General features: G+C 44.6%; 1 protein-coding gene across 7 annotated transcripts in view; it reads left to right on the top strand.

The window, feature by feature from the left end:
- The window catches only part of Nedd4l (NEDD4 like E3 ubiquitin protein ligase), a 329,402-nt gene extending 314,271 nt beyond the window's left edge, over nucleotides 1-15,131 (top strand). For all 7 annotated transcript variants that reach the window (XM_034517740.2, XM_034517748.2, XM_076912554.1 and 4 more), the window contains 7 exons: nucleotides 695-768; nucleotides 3,520-3,580; nucleotides 5,410-5,469; nucleotides 5,756-5,863; nucleotides 7,031-7,127; nucleotides 7,597-7,669; nucleotides 10,047-15,131. In XM_034517740.2, coding sequence (XP_034373631.1) covers nucleotides 695-768; nucleotides 3,520-3,580; nucleotides 5,410-5,469; nucleotides 5,756-5,863; nucleotides 7,031-7,127; nucleotides 7,597-7,669; nucleotides 10,047-10,149 — 576 coding nt within the window. In that variant the 3' untranslated portion in view covers nucleotides 10,150-15,131. The remainder of the gene's footprint in view (nucleotides 1-694; nucleotides 769-3,519; nucleotides 3,581-5,409; nucleotides 5,470-5,755; nucleotides 5,864-7,030; nucleotides 7,128-7,596; nucleotides 7,670-10,046) is intronic.
- The last annotated feature ends 503 nt before the right edge of the window (nucleotides 15,132-15,634 follow it).

Raw genomic sequence — 15,634 nt, 5'->3', positions numbered from 1 at the left:
TTCTAGAATTTGCATCTCTGGGATGATGGTTGATTGGAATTTGGATCGATGTGGCCTTGATATTCTCTGGTGTTTATTTTTTTTCACCTTGAACATAATTATGTTTTTTATGGTTGTTTGGTTGGTTTGTTTATTGTTTTGGGGGTGGGTTTTTTGTTTGTTTTTGTTGATTGTTTTTTAATGGGGATTTTGGGGGGTTTGGTTTGTTTGTTTGTTTGGGTTTTGGTTTTTTTGTTTTGTTTTGTTTTTTCAAGATAGGGTTTCTCTATGTAGCCTTCTCTGTTCTGGAGCTCTCTTTGTAGACCAAGCCATCCTCAAACTCAGAAATCCATCTGTCTCTGCCTCCCGAGTGCTGGGATTACAGGCATGAGCCCACCACTGCCCAGATCATAATTACTTTTTTTTTTTTAATAAATGATACCACATGAAAATGTCGCTCTTCTCCATTGTTGCTAATGTATAAAGAATAATTAAGACTCATAAATAACCATAAAATATTCTGCCTCTAATAGTAACATCTTTAAATGCATAGGGTCTTGGACCAGTTAAAAGGGTTCATTAGATACCGTACACAGAGTCCATTGCTGGGAAATATTTTTGAATGAACTACACTTTTCTTTTATAGTAAGATGTTAATCAGTAATAATTCAAACAGCTTCCTATTATTGACTGTTGTGTTCTCCTCTAATCACAGACATACCAAGTGGATCTGAAGCCCAATGGGTCAGAAATAATGGTAACCAATGAGAACAAACGAGAATATATTGAGTACGTATGCACATATTTATCACACTTTCCTTGTGTGGTTGTGTAGATGCTGTGTGTGTGGCCTCTGTCTGCAGGTGTGCATGCATGGGAGGGGACAGAGGTCAGTGTCTTGTCTTCCTCAGTCACTGTTCACCTTATTTTTATTTTTGGAAACAGAGCCTCTCACTGGAAAACCACTGGTTTTCTCAGAGCTCATTAGTTCAGTCGGCCATTGTGTTCCACCTCCATGCAGAAGGAGCACACCCTCATGCCTGGCTTTTTTGTTTTTTCCATGGGTGTTGGGGACCAGAAGTCAGGTCCTTACATTCACACGACAATCACTTTAACGACTGAACCATCCCCCCAAGACCTTTAACATTGACTTTCGATAAACCAAATGGCTTATTTGGTTGTCTCTTCCCAAAACTGCTTGTGCATACTGAGAATGTGAACTTACTGTCCTTTTGTTGTTGTTGTTTTAGAGACAGGGTCTCTCTATTATGTAGCTCTGACTATCCTGGAACTCATTCTGTAGAACAGGCTGGACTCACATTCACAGAGATCTGCCTGCTGTGATTAGTGGTGTGCACCACCACACCTGGCTTCCCAGTATGAACAAAAGAAATGTCTTTTTTGCTTGGCCTCCTGGGCCATTGAATGTGGAAAGGAAATTCATCTTCTCTCATGGCTTCTGTGAATTACAGCAGCAAGAAGAAAGGGTACATTATAGTAACATGGCAGATCCTCTTCAGGGATCTTGTCTGAAATTCAGAATTGCAGCTGTGGAAATGTCAGATACTAATGGGGTAGAATTAGGGATTACCAAGGTGTGTGTGTGAATGAGTGTGTGTGTGTGTGTGTGTGTGTGTGTGTGTGTGTGTGTGTGTGTGTGTGTGTGTGTTTTATATGCCCTGACTTGTTTTCCATACTGGAAATTGAGGAAAGTGTTGCAAACATAATGAGTTTGTTCTGAGAGTTGCTGGCTCTCAGCATAATCCCAGCCTCATGTTGTGGAACAAATGGTTGAGTGAGTCCTTCCTAAAGTTCGGCTCCTGAGAAAGCCTAGGCATTTATAGCAGGCAGAGAACTTTGATTCCATTACATCTTCCTGCTTGGTGTAACAGCATGATTCAAATAATTCTGGGCTCTTCCAAGAAGCACTCTGATCTACACCTGGGCTGAAGTCAGGGAAACATAGTGGTGTTTGGTTCACAGGCCGTGGTTTCTGTACTCTGATGGGTTCCTCCAACACTAAGCTCGTGTGCCGTCAGCATTCATTCTCAACAAGTTGAATGTCCTCTTTTCTTCTCATCTGAAATATGTCAGTGAGCTTAAATTCAGAGGACAGGCTGGGGTCTTACATTTTAGTGTGATGTAAAGAAAACCCGCTGGCTGTCTAATCAGGAAGAAATAGAGAACCTGGTAGACTTTTCTGGGATATCTTGATGAAGTATCAGACACATGCAGGGAGGGGAGTGTTCAGTTTGGGTTTGGTTTGGTCTAGTTTTTGTTACTTTCAGATAAACATTCATGACACTTAATAAATAATCTAGAAATAAGACACTTGCCTGTGTACACTAATTGATATTCTTGCTCTGACCATGGACAGTTTTACTGGATGACACCTGGCAGATACCACTGGCCTTCTTTGTAAAGTCCCAGTGTTTTTTTTTTTTTTCCAAAATTATTCATCCCAGAATGGCTGAGGCCTAAGGATGCTGACATATGTCATGTGGGCCAGGCAGGGTCTCAGCTAGGTAAGATTGAAATTCCCCACTGCTTCCCAGCCCTGCAGTGTCCTGGTTCTGTAAGGATGAAGCTGGGCAGTGGACTGGAGCCTAGCCCTGTGGTGCAGATGCAGCTGGGCACTGTGTGTGCTGCAGGCTGCTCCTGTCAGGCTGTCATCATGTCACTCCTTGAAGATGAGGACAGAGCATGCATTGCTCACATTGTTTCAGGAACAGTTTCAGGGACTTCCAGGTCCTACCATTCATCTCTAAACTTTAGTATTACAAGTGTTAGTGTGGGCCAGACATGGTAGCACACACCTTTAACCTCAGCACTGGGGAGGAGGACTCTCTTTCAAAACACTTTTCTTAAATATTAGTGTGTATAATATATGGTATGATAATGCACTCTTAACAAACATGCATGTTTCATACCGTTCACATGCATGTTCATACCATTCACATGCATGTTCATACCGTTCACATGCATGAAAATGGGAAGATATGAGCGATCACATCATGACTTTTTTTTTTTAAATTAAGAGACCTTTACATTTTTTTTGTGTGTGTATGGGAGTTCTGCCTGAATACGTCTGTACACCACAGTGGGTGGCAGGCAGAGGCAAGAAGAGTGTCCAAGCCCACGAGACGAGAGTTACAGACAGTTGTGAGCTACCACATGGGTACTAGAAGTCAAACCCAGGTCCCCTGGAAGAGCAGCTAGTGCTCTTAACCAATGAGCCATGCCTCCACCCCTCTGTCTCCTTTCTTCACATCTATGGAGCTCTTTGATCCCCTGAGATCTAAGGTAGGCCGGGAGATTGGCTATGTTCTTGGCAACCTCAGAGTGTGGATTTCCCATGATGTTGTGGTGGGTCTTAAAGAAATTCAGGGCTTCACAGTGGGTGTGCCCAAGCAAGCTGCTCCCCACCCCACCCTACTGTTGTTCAGGGTTCTCGCTTCAGCCCACCTAAGGAGCAGCAGGCCCGGGCATAAGGAGACCAAGTGGACAACAGGGGTGACTATGTGCCTTTGTCTCTCGCAGCTTAGTCATCCAGTGGAGATTTGTGAACAGGGTCCAGAAGCAAATGAATGCCTTCTTGGAGGTAAGCACTGCTAATGGGGTCAGGGTGGGGACAGAGCCAGCACGGGCTGCTCATACCATTCTGATGGCCATTTCCCAAGGTGGGAATGTTCCATGACACACTGCCTTCTTCTTCTTCTTTTTTTTTTCTAAAGTGTTCTCTTGCTTTGCTTTTCCCATTTTTAATTTGTTTTAATAGCATTGTTGCTTGCTTGCTTGCTTGCTTGCTTGCTTGCTTGCTTGCTTGCTTGTTTAGACAAAGTTTGTGTAGCACGTGCTGTCCTGGCACTGATAGTAATCCTGCCTCAGCCTCCTGTGGGCTAGGATTATACCGACTGGCTTCCACCTATATTCGTTTGTTTGATTTGATTTGATTTATGTATGTGCACACATAAGCATACACGTGAGGATCATACGACAGCTCTACAGAGTTGGTTGTCTCCATCCACCATGTGGGACCCAGGAATGGAACTTAGGTCCTCAGGCTTGATGATCAGCACAGTTACAGGCTGAGCCTTCTCACCACCAGATGGTTCCACACCTGCTCTAGAGCTATTACCTGGAATTTCTAGAAGCATCCTGAAGTATGAGAAGTGCTAGTAGTGGTGCCTGCTACTGTGCTTCTAAAAGTTGTGCTCTCTCTCTTTCTCACTCAGACTACCCAACCCGGATATTCCGACCTTCCCTATACAGCCCTTTCTTCTGTGACTTTAAATTTCCCACAGATTCACCCTTTTCATTCTCCGGGCTTTTATATTCTTTCCAAATACCTTATTTCTCCCTGTGATGGAATGAAGCCACCACCTCTCCCATGCGTAGTCTACCACAGGGGATATTCTCCAGCCCCTTCAGGTGGTGGCAGTCTTTACCATAAAAAGTATTTCATGTTGGCAAAAGTAAAATTCCTTTTTAATATTAGTTGTTTAAAAGCAGCCAGAGGGGCCGGTGAGATGGCTCAGCAAGTAAAGGTCTTGTCGATGCAAAACCTGACCACCCGAGGTCAAGCCCCAGCCACCCGAGGTCAAGCCCCCAGCGCCACTGGTAGGAGGAGAGAGCCAAGCCTTGCAGGTTGTCCTCCGCCTCCACACATGTGGGCATACACACACTATAAATAAATAAATAAAAATTTAAAGGAAAAACCCAGACCCCCTGGTAGTCATTCCCAGAGTCATTTCCTCTCTCGCCAAACAGCTCTCTTAAACTCAATGGCCTGTATATGGTAGAGACGGCCCTCCCCTGAGCAGGAAGTGTACAGACATCAGGCCCTAGGGATGCCAGCCGTCGGGATGAACTTGGTTTTGGCACATTTTGCAGTGAATCTAAGCAAGAAGTCCAAAGATTCCCAGCCCTGCCTAGCTTTGGGGAACCACAGCACTGAGAGTCTCTTCCTGGGACACACCCTAACTGATGACAGCCCAGGGGCCAGAGCCTGGCTTGCTGGTTTCCTGTCAGTTCGAAAGCAGCTCATGCAAGTCCCCTTTTCTTCTCTGACCATGCCTTCAGCATGCTATTTTTAAACGTGCCTCTCACACATCTGTGTCTACGCACGGACACAGTGACTCACAAGAGTGTGTCATAAATGGCTTTTGCAATCCACCTGCCTACAGCATCCCTCGTATCACAGGGTTTCAAAAACGGCTCAAGCACTGGAAGCTTCTAGACTGTATGCATTTTCACGTCTTATACCTGACTTGCTATTATCGGAACTGCGGTCACCTGACACTGCACTGCCACGTGAGCCAGCAGTAAAGAGGAAGCTTTATCTGGCTAACCATAATCTTACTTTATCCAGGAAATTGTTCTTTTTTGAAGAAAAGGGTGCTTAAGATATTTTTTACCTTTTCCTTTCAGGGATTTACAGAACTCCTTCCAATCGACTTGATTAAAATTTTTGATGAGAATGAGCTGGAGGTTTGTGTTATATTTCTTATATAATATAAAGTACAGGAACTATAGTATCTCCTAACTTTGTAAGTGACATTATTGTATTCTCTGACACATGGCGTATTGAATGCACATAGACGGAGTCTAGTGTGTGCTCTCTTGTAAGGCCTGTCTTCTTGTGGGGAGCTTAGCAACAGTAACCAGGTAGATTTGTTTGTTGCCTGTGACAGGGCAGTTGTGGGCATTTCTAGTCAAGAGAGAGTTGTCAACTCGCGTGTCCCACCCGCTTACATCTGATTGATCTCCTTACTAGTTGCTGATGTGCGGCCTTGGTGATGTGGATGTGAACGACTGGAGACAGCACTCTATTTACAAGAATGGCTACTGCCCCAATCACCCTGTTATCCAGTGGTTCTGGAAGGTAACACCAGCTCTCTAGGTCCAGACTCTGCGTCAGGCTCTTCCTCCCAGCCGGGGCAGAAGTCCTAAGCTCGGTGTCAGGCCCCTGCTGGGGAGGTCAGAGTGGGATCATCTTCAGGCATAGGGAGGCTTTTGAACACTTTTTTTTGCCCAGTAGCCATTTTGATTTTTATATCTTGCAACCAAAAAAATGGAAATTAAATTTGATTTACCACCTCAGGGCCAATGTTTCTATTCTGTTCAGGGGCTCAGGAAAGCTTTGACAAAGAGAGTAAATCAAACATTAAAAAAAAAAAAAAAAAACCAGTTAATTCCTCTACCAAAAAAAAAAATGTTTTAATTAAAAGATTATTTACATACAAAAAAGGAACTCAGCTCTGCATGGTAGCATATACCTCTTTTTTTGTTTGTTTTAGATAGGGTCTGACTATGTACCCCAGGCTAGCCTCAAAATAGAGATTCACCTTACTTTGCCTCCAAAGTTCTGGGAATAGAGGTATATGTCCCTAAACTGGCAGATGCTGACTTTAAAAAAAATTTTTTTAAGAAATCAACTAGCGTGTTTTAACTTCTGAATGTCTGTTATTTATATCTCATATGCTGGTGAAATACAAAGAGGAGGAACCAGAATTTTCAAAGATTAGGACTCAGATTTTGTTTTGATTATCTTATAAAAAGATCAAATCGCATACCCAGGAAAGCCAGTTCATTTCAGGGAGGTACACAGATTGGTTCACAGACCCATCTTTGACTCTGGATTTCTTCTATTTGTCAAATTGTCATTAGGGAACTTTCTGCAGCTCTATCTCGTCACCTGGCTTCCCCTTGTTTAGATAAGTCTGGAACACTGCCTAGTTAGAACTGGCTTCAGGGAGACAGCAGATCTCAAATGAAGAAACCTGAGCTTGAACCCAGCAACGGGTGTTCTTTTTATATCATTTATTTTGACCTGCTGGCAAAAGAAAAAAGGGACCCAGCAATTCTAAGATTAGAGAGGCCGGGATTGTAGCAACTGTTATAAAGCAGGAGACGATGCCACTTTTCAATGGGGTCATGGTATAGGTGATTCCGTGGCAGTATAAATGAGAATTTGGTTGCCTGCCTGCATTGCAGCAGTGTGTGGTGTGGCATGTGCTGCATGGTGACAGTGACCTTCTGCCTCTGACAGGCCGTGCTACTGATGGATGCTGAGAAGCGGATCCGGTTACTACAGTTTGTCACAGGCACCTCCAGAGTACCCATGAATGGATTTGCCGAACTTTATGGTGAGTATGGCATGCCCCAGAGTCCACTGCCCTCCTGTGAGGACCCAAGCAGGCAACATCCAGCCATCTTGGCCCCTTTCCAGACCAGACATCTCCACAGAACCCCACAGAGATGCAGAACAGAGGGCTTCAACCTCAGGCGGTGTTGGTACAGAGACTTCCTCTCTTTCTCCCTACCCCCTCCCCATAGTTCAGGTTATTTGGTTTGGCTTATAAACCAGGTTTTTCAGAATCACCCATATGGTTGAAAGCTCCTTCCTCCAAACTGCAGGGCTCTTTCTGCTCTGTGCATCAAAGCTCGCATTGCACAACTTTCCCCTGAGGTAGAGAGCCGTACAGACCAGGGATTTCCCATAGGACTCAGCTGGGCAGACAGCACCCTGAGACTTCTTCCCCTTTCCCTAAGTTCCACCAAACTTTGGTCTACTGCTTCAAGCCTGTTGATGCATCTTTTTCTATTTTTGCCCAGGTTCCAATGGTCCTCAGCTGTTTACAATAGAGCAATGGGGTAGTCCTGAGAAACTGCCCAGAGCTCATACATGGTAAGTAACAAAATCCTTGTGGGGGCTGGGAGACAGCTCGGTGGGGCTGAACATCTGTTGCTCTTTGCAGAGGACTTGGGTTTGGCTCACAGCCCCTACCTGATGGCTCACAACCATCTGTAACTCCAGGTCCAGGGGATTTGACTTCCATAGGCACCAGGTACACATATGTCACACATACATGTATGCAGAGTGCACACACACACACACACAAATGAATCTAAGGCTAGACTGATCTCAGGTGCCAGCTGGGTGAATCTGTCATGGGAGCATAGGACACTGAATTCTGCCCATCAGTAGCATCCAGTACAGAGGAACAGTAGTGTAAGATGATAATATAAATTATTGCATAAAGTAGCAGGGCTTAAACCATGGTTTGGATGGGTCCAATGTCCTTGCAGGTTGAAGGGCTTAAGTCTCCGTGCTCCCAGGACGACTCCTGGTTTTGAGCAGATGCTTCCTTGTTACTGTCTCTGAGTACAACAGTTCCTACCGCTCACACACTTGGATTTTTTTTTTTTTCTCCCACTTGAAATTGGTTGTTTCAAAATAAGGATAAGAGATGGTGATGGTTCTCCTGCCATCAAGCCTGACAGCCCCAGTTGGATCACTGGGTCCCACACGAGAAAGAGAACCAGCTCCTGCAAAGTGTCTTCCCACCACCACATGTGTGGTGTGGTATACACACATGCATATGATAAACAATTTTTTAAAATAAAATTAAGGACAAAATTCCCCATAGCGGCATCAATTTAAATGTGCTTCCATTCACACAGTCTCAAGTGACCCATGGGCCTGTGGCACCATCAAGTCTCTCTGGCTGGAGAGGGAGAAGGAAGGCCCAGGAATCGGCTTTGGAAGGGTCACACGACACCCAGGACAGGGACAGACATGGCCTAGTAGATTGTATAGCAGCATTCCTCAAGCTCCGTGTAGTCCAAACTCAGTTTCTGCACAGGCTTTTGCTTCCCTCTTTGCTTTGTAGGAAGTAGGAGGGTGTGACCCTCCCTTGCTCAGCACGGTGAGGTTCAAAAGCCGTGCTGAGTATGTTGAGCTGATGTGAGCACCCTTCCTCACCCACAATGCCGGTGAAGAGCCTTTGAAAACTGTCAGTGGGGGAGCAGGCTGTTGTGGGTGCCCTTTCCTCACCAGAAGGACCATTTGTGACTGCACAGCATGCCACGCCACTGCCTATGTGGTCCTTACTGACATGCACACGGATTTCAGACTGGAATTGGCCGTTCAGAGCAGGCACTGTCCATGGTTCACAGCCTTTACTCTAAGGAAGGATGTCTGTAGCGTCCGACAGCTTCCTTCCAGGGGCTAACAGCCCTTAAATACTCCTGAGCTGGGTAAGGGAGAATAATACTCAACAGGGGTGAGTTGCCTTAGCTGACATCTTTTGGGCACTTTCTCCCGGCCCCTTCTGCATAGATTCTGATCCGAACCTCCCAGACTCCTGGGAGCAATCTCTCCTTTTTGCACTTGAGCAGACAGAGTCAGAGAACTGAGATGACGTGTCCAAAGTCACAGATTGAAAAGGCAGGATTTGAACTTGCCCCCATCAACACATAGCCTTGATTTCTTGCAGCCACCATCCATCTATATTCAAAGACCTCACTCTTGAAGGGTGAGCTATATCTTCCTCGCCCCAGCTGAAGCCTTGTTGCTATGGAGCTTTTAAAGAATGCAGCTCTCTCTGTCTCTTTCTCTCTGAACCTCACTGGTAGCCAACTGGATAGCAGAGGTGGTTCAGATTTCTGGAGTCCAGGGAAACCTGGGTTCTGTTCTAGGTCTGCAACACACCTAGGAATGGGGCCCATAGCACCCTGGCTTTACCTTCTTTCTTAAGGATCTGTATATATGCATGACTGAAAAGTCTGTGTGTGTGTGTGTGTGTGTGTGTGTGTGTGTGTGTGTGTGTGTGTGTGTGTTGTGAAGGATGGGATGCACATGCTACCAGTGTGGTCAGAGGACAACTCTGCAGTCAGTTCTTCCTTCCACCCTTGTGTGGCTTCTGAACATTGAACCAAGACTCCAGGCTTGCCTGCAAGCGCCTGTACCCGCTGGGCCATCTCACCAGCCCACAGTTTTAGTCTGTATATGTTGGTGCTTGTCTTGTCTTTAAATCTCCCTTCCAGCAGCAGAGGAGCCATGGACAGTTGGAAGATTCCTTCCTTTTCCCTGTTGATCGGATAGCTTGTTTGACGTAGATGCTTTCATACCTAGAAGTTGGCTTTGGATAATAAAAATGTGACTGTCTTTTTAATTCCCTTGCTCAAGCAGACAATGCCTGTTTAGCCAAAACCAGAGAGTGCAGCTATGGCCAGGAAGGGCCGCTCACCTGCTCACCTCTACTTTCCTGTTCCTTTGGCAGCTTTAATCGCCTTGATTTACCTCCATATGAAACCTTTGAAGATTTACGGGAGAAACTTCTCATGGCCGTGGAGAATGCTCAAGGCTTTGAAGGTGTGGATTAAGGAAGGCCTCCAGCGTCGGGGACACTGCCCTTCCAGCAAGTTCCGAGTGCACTTTTGCATTTGCCTAGCAGACTTTTGCAGAGCCGGTGGCAGAAGCAGTTGCCTGGCTTGGCTCTGGAGCCCAGCTTGTCCGGGCCCTGCCCAAGTTCCACCAGGGAACCCAGCCCCAGCTCAAGTGCCGCCCCCTCACCGCCGATTCTCAACTGGTTGACGTGTACACTGATTACATTTCAGGAGGACGTGTTCTATTTATGTTGTGCCTCTGCAGGCAAAGCCCTTAATAAATATTTTGCATACTTTCTAATGACAATGAATGGAATTAATCACACTACAGGTATAGTATTACCACTCATGTTTACTTTTTAAAATGATTTAGACTGATTTTCAGATTTTATTTCATTACAATTAAAGATGTCTCATGTACTTGGAAAAGTGAGCATATTTTTTTTTTGTATTTGAATTTCATATCAAGCTTAATGTCAGTGACTTTTTTTTTATTTTTGAAGTAGGTTGACACTCCCAGCCTCCACTTTATTAGAATTGGAAGAGTCATTTTTCTCCAAAAGCCTTCTACAGACAAATACTTTTGAAGGAACTTCAAATATAACATTAAGCATAATATTTTTTTTCCATACTCAGAATGAAAATAAACTGGATATTACCTTTTTTTGTACAAATTTAGATACTAGGTCCAGGCTGGAAGAATTGTAACATAGCATGATATCTTTGTATTAACTTGAAAGGAATGACCCCATTGTCCCCTAGAAGTACTGACATGTGCCATCACACACTTAAGACAGGATTGGACTGTCATCTCGCATCAGAAACCGTTCCAATTTCCTGTTGCTGTACAGCCTCCTCTGAACTCTCTTCTCTCTTTGGTGTCTGTAGAGACATTTCCAATGGCATTGCTTGATTCAAAACCAAGGAAGCCAGAATCACTGATCTTCTGTCTCTGTGATTGCTAAACAGTAGCCAAATAACCCTTCTTTGCTGTACCCGAGTCGCTTCTGAAGGCACTTTATGGAGGTCACATCTGGTTTTGTTTTCATTTCTTTTTTTCTCACGGATATCACGCGTGGCGGTTGCTCCTTCCTCCCTGCACACATCTGTCTGGTGCAGTATCTATCAGCTGTGAACTTGGCTGCTAGTATTTGAACCCAGATGTGAAGCCGAGCCTCTGCACCGATCTTCTCCAACGGTTCTGTAATTTCTACTCAACAACAAGGTTTTACTTACTGTACACTTAACCAAGTTGTGTGACATATGACCTACTTTGCATGCTCTGATACTATGTACTGCCCCCCAGATCATGTCTGTTGTGTGCTAGTTTAAAGTGACCTAGAAAGCCTAGTGACAACCACTGAGCTCAGGCTGCCTGGGTGGCAGTGGTGGGAGAGTGAGGGTGTCTGCAGTTTGTAAGTCTCGCTCTGTTGTGTTCTGAGAAGATGCCTGAGGCAGTGCGGGAGTTTCAACACCCACACTGTCCCTTTAACTTGTGTTGTCCTAGACCCTGTCCTGTAAGTTAGGGGACATGGGGTATTTTTGATCTCTTGCCGGTTGTGAATAAGATGAAAAGACTGTGGTCTCTGTTACATAAGAGGGATCTGTGGTATAAGGAATTGCTTGTGTTTACACAGTTGTGGATGCCATGAAGAAGCCATGGACGTTCTTGGTGAGTGAAGCCCTAGACAATGGCATCCAACCAAGCCGAGCGTCAGCTTCTATCCATATGCTATCAAGTAATTACAGAAGCAATTGACACTCACTGTTCTTGCCTCTGGTGAGATATTTTTCTCCTGTAGTTAACAGATATTGATTGGGGGTGGGGGGGAGATAGTTTTTTTTTTAATAACCTTCCAAGTCCAGAACCATCTCTGTTGTAGAGTGTGCCAAAGCCCGAGCTAAGCAGTGTATTTTAATTGAAGAAGAAACCAAAATCTATTCTAAGAACTAGGGGTTCTGTACTTCTGTAGGTCCTATATTGAACAACATTACTCACTAAATGCAAAGTAGTTGAGTATTTATAAAATTCAAAAGGAGCCAGCAAGATGGCTCAGGGAGTCAGGGTGCTTGTCACCAAGCCTGACATCCTGAGTTCAATCCCTGGGACCCACCTGATAGGAGAGAACTGACTTCTACAAGTGGTCCTCTGACCTGACAATTAAAAAAGAAAAGAAAGAGAAGATTAGAAATAGGAAAAGAGGACTTAATTCTGATCATCTCTAAGTCAAGAGCAGAAAAGAATTACTAAAATACACTCCAGAGTAAATACTTGGAAGGCAAGCCATTGTGAATAACGCTTCAGTTCATTGGTCCATGGTAATTTCAGATTTTAACACCTGTTACTGTTATTGGAGATCGGAGAGTTGGCCTGTGAGAAAGTAAAAATACAGTACCGTTTCCTGTTCCCTCTGGTTTGTGAAGTTTCACTCGTTGCCTAAAATGCCCGATGCCTCATCTCCAGACCTTGCTGCCCTTGCCTGGTCATCTTTGTACAGTAATTGTAAATGGCAGTGGGGAATATGATGTGCCTGCGGGGCCATGGCAGGTCATTCTCTGGATCTCCCTACTCCAGCCAGGTGCTGTTTCCTTCTGAGCTGTGGAGATCCCATCATCCTGTCTCCCTGCAAACAATAATTGTGGATCATTTACCTTGAGGCTGCAGAGTGGGTTCCAGGACTCTTACTTCACTGTGGAAGGACTTCAAGCATCATGTGGCTCTCTTATGGTCCTGCCACTTTTACTCCAAGGTGAACTTGGGATTAGATAGCCTGCTGGCTCCAGAACAGGTTGTGGTAGGCATTAGTCTATCCTAGGTGTCCTCAGTGCGCTGTCCTTGTCTGTCTGAAACACCCATCTCTACTTTTTCGTGGCTGGTCCTCCGACAGTTCACAAGGACCAGCGATATGTACTTTATTTTTGTTTCCAGGACTGATGTAGCTTAGTGGCAGGTGTTTACTTAGCATGTACTTAGCAGTAGATTTGGTCCCATGGCTGGGGCTGGGGAGGGGGTGGGTAAGGAAAAAATTTCTTTTTCTGAGGACCTTTAGCAAGTGACAGAAAATTCTGCCATTCAGGTTGGAAATGATAGAAGGCTCAGCAGCCGACTCTTGGAAGGAGGTACAAAATCTTTTAACCACTTCTGAATCTCACATGGCCTGTTGCTCTTGGACTTCCTAGATTCCAGTTTGTTCTGAGAGTCCGGCTAATGTCCAGCAGCTTCTAACCTGTTCTATATTGTCCTGGTAGTCTCCTTTCTCACCTCTGAAATTTGAAAAAAAGTCTACGAAGAAAGCCTAGATTCATCAGCTGCCCAGCCCTTCTCCACTGGCTGGCTAGCTTGCATGTTTCTCTCTGTCTCTCTCTGTCTCTCTCTGTCTCTCTCTCTCTCTCTCTCTGTCTCTCTCTCTCTCTGTCTCTCTCTCTCTCTCTGTCTCTCTCTCTCTGTCTCTCTCTCTGTCTCTCTCTGTCTCTCTCTCTCTCTCTCTCTCTCTCTCTCTCTCTCTGTCTTCCCCTCCTTCCTTCCCCTCCTTCCTTCCCCTGCCCTCACCCCCTGCTCCTCTCTTAATAACAGAAGGGAGATGCTATCTGTTGTCATTCTCTTCCTGGCCAGTAGGGTTGCTGCTGTGCAGGGTCACTGCCTGCCCTGCTCCCTCTCTGGCTCCCAGAAGAGCACATGCTACCTCTGTGTCATTCACAAATTGGGGTATATCCTAAGTCACGTCAAACTGCCGATTTCAAGACTGGGATGTGTTTTAAAAAACAAACAAACAAACAAAAAACCTTAAATTCCACTTTGTACCTTAGATTTTGAAACTGGTTAGAAATGTAATGTACATTGGACCACTGTTTTTTTTTTTTTTTAAATTTCTATAAGCCTTAATGAACAGTGTATATACATTTGTGTATGCACACTCCACCCCAGAGTGTTTTCAGTGTGCCAGAGAAGAAGCTGTCGTGTTAGGACATGAGCCTGTCTAGTGTTTCCTAGGAAAGGAGTAGCTTTTTTGGTGTGATATTTTCTAAGAAAACTACTCACTCAGCATCTACTCTTTGTTAGAAATGTCGATGCTCCAAGCACGTGTTTGAAGCACATGTATCTTTACCGGTTTCATATTTGTGAGAAGCAACGGTAGGAACCTAAGAGCATCTGTCAGTGTGTGACCTCTGATGCCCTGCATTCCCTCCACTGTGTCTCAGTGTATTGAAAGCCTCTCCTGTGACCACAGCCTGTGTTTACAGATGTTTGTCCCTGTGCAAGCCTCAGACTTAGACTGATGTATCTATCCTACGTTGTCACAATTTCCTTCCTGTTAACTCTGTGACTGTTCTTCCTTTTGCTACCCTGGATGTAACATACATGTGTGTGTGTGCGTATGAGCTATCCAAATATATTTGTATATATTTGTATAGCATTTTTACACTTTAGGAGTAATCTGGAATTCAAAGGGGAACGAGAGCATACTCCCTTCCACAGTTTTCTCTGAGTCCTGTCCTGAGAATTCTGACCTTTGGCACCTGAGAGAACCCTAGAAGGACATTATTAACTTGCTGTCACTTCTGAATTCAGGATCTGTTATCAAATGAAACATTTTTAAAAAGTGACTCTAAAAGCAAAAAGAGTTTCAAGCATTCCAAATGAATTCTCAATGTTTCTTAACTTTTTATTATGACCCCCTCCCCCAACCTCCTAACACAAAGCTGAGTGCTATTTGATACAATGGTCAAAACCAAACTACCTTGACATTTTTCTAAAACAGCTTAATTGGCCGATGCTTGTTTTCACGGTCCGGGAGCTTTAACCTAGCTTGAATCTGGTACACGCGTAAAGTTTTACAGTCAAGTCCTTTTCTTTCTTCTTGAGAGACCTAAAGAGATACTGTAGCTTGTTTTCAAATAGGAACTGTGACAAAGTGAAGTCGTTGTAAAGCGGTGATACAACTTGTCAAATATTTAATAAAGAATTATGGAAGCTGGAACATTTCCTACATAAGTATTGTGGGTTGTCTGGTTTAAAGCTTCTTCGAGAATGTATCATTTCAATCAGCTATTTAAATGACTGCAGATTTAAGACGTGATCACTTCCTTCGTCTCTCATACCAGCCCCACCTTATTCTGCCCTGAGTACTCACTTGCCCCCATCCGCATGCTGGGTGTTATCTTTTTTATTAACCCTGAGCATTGCCCACTTTACACAGCGCTGCTTGTGATCCTATTACTCGATCCCCGGAAAATGCAAACTGACTTCACCTCTGCTTTTCCAATGTGCCCTGGACTTCGGGACAGTGAATGCCAATAGCAACCAAGCCACAATGGTTCTCAAAAAGATGGTCTGGGTATCCAGACATATGTCAGATTTTCCACTAAAATTCAATCTCTTGGGACTGGGTAGACGGCTCAGTGGTTAAGAGCACTCACTGACTCCTTTTTCATTAGCCAATTAGTGCTTTCCCAGATAACCTGCATTCCCTATTAGGGCTGC

Source organism: Arvicanthis niloticus, chromosome 14 (genome assembly GCF_011762505.2).
Source record: "Arvicanthis niloticus isolate mArvNil1 chromosome 14, mArvNil1.pat.X, whole genome shotgun sequence".
Lineage (NCBI taxonomy): Eukaryota > Metazoa > Chordata > Mammalia > Rodentia > Muridae > Arvicanthis > Arvicanthis niloticus.
The sequence above is the reverse complement of the archived record's forward strand: the minus strand, read 5'-3'. Positions and strand labels throughout refer to the sequence as shown.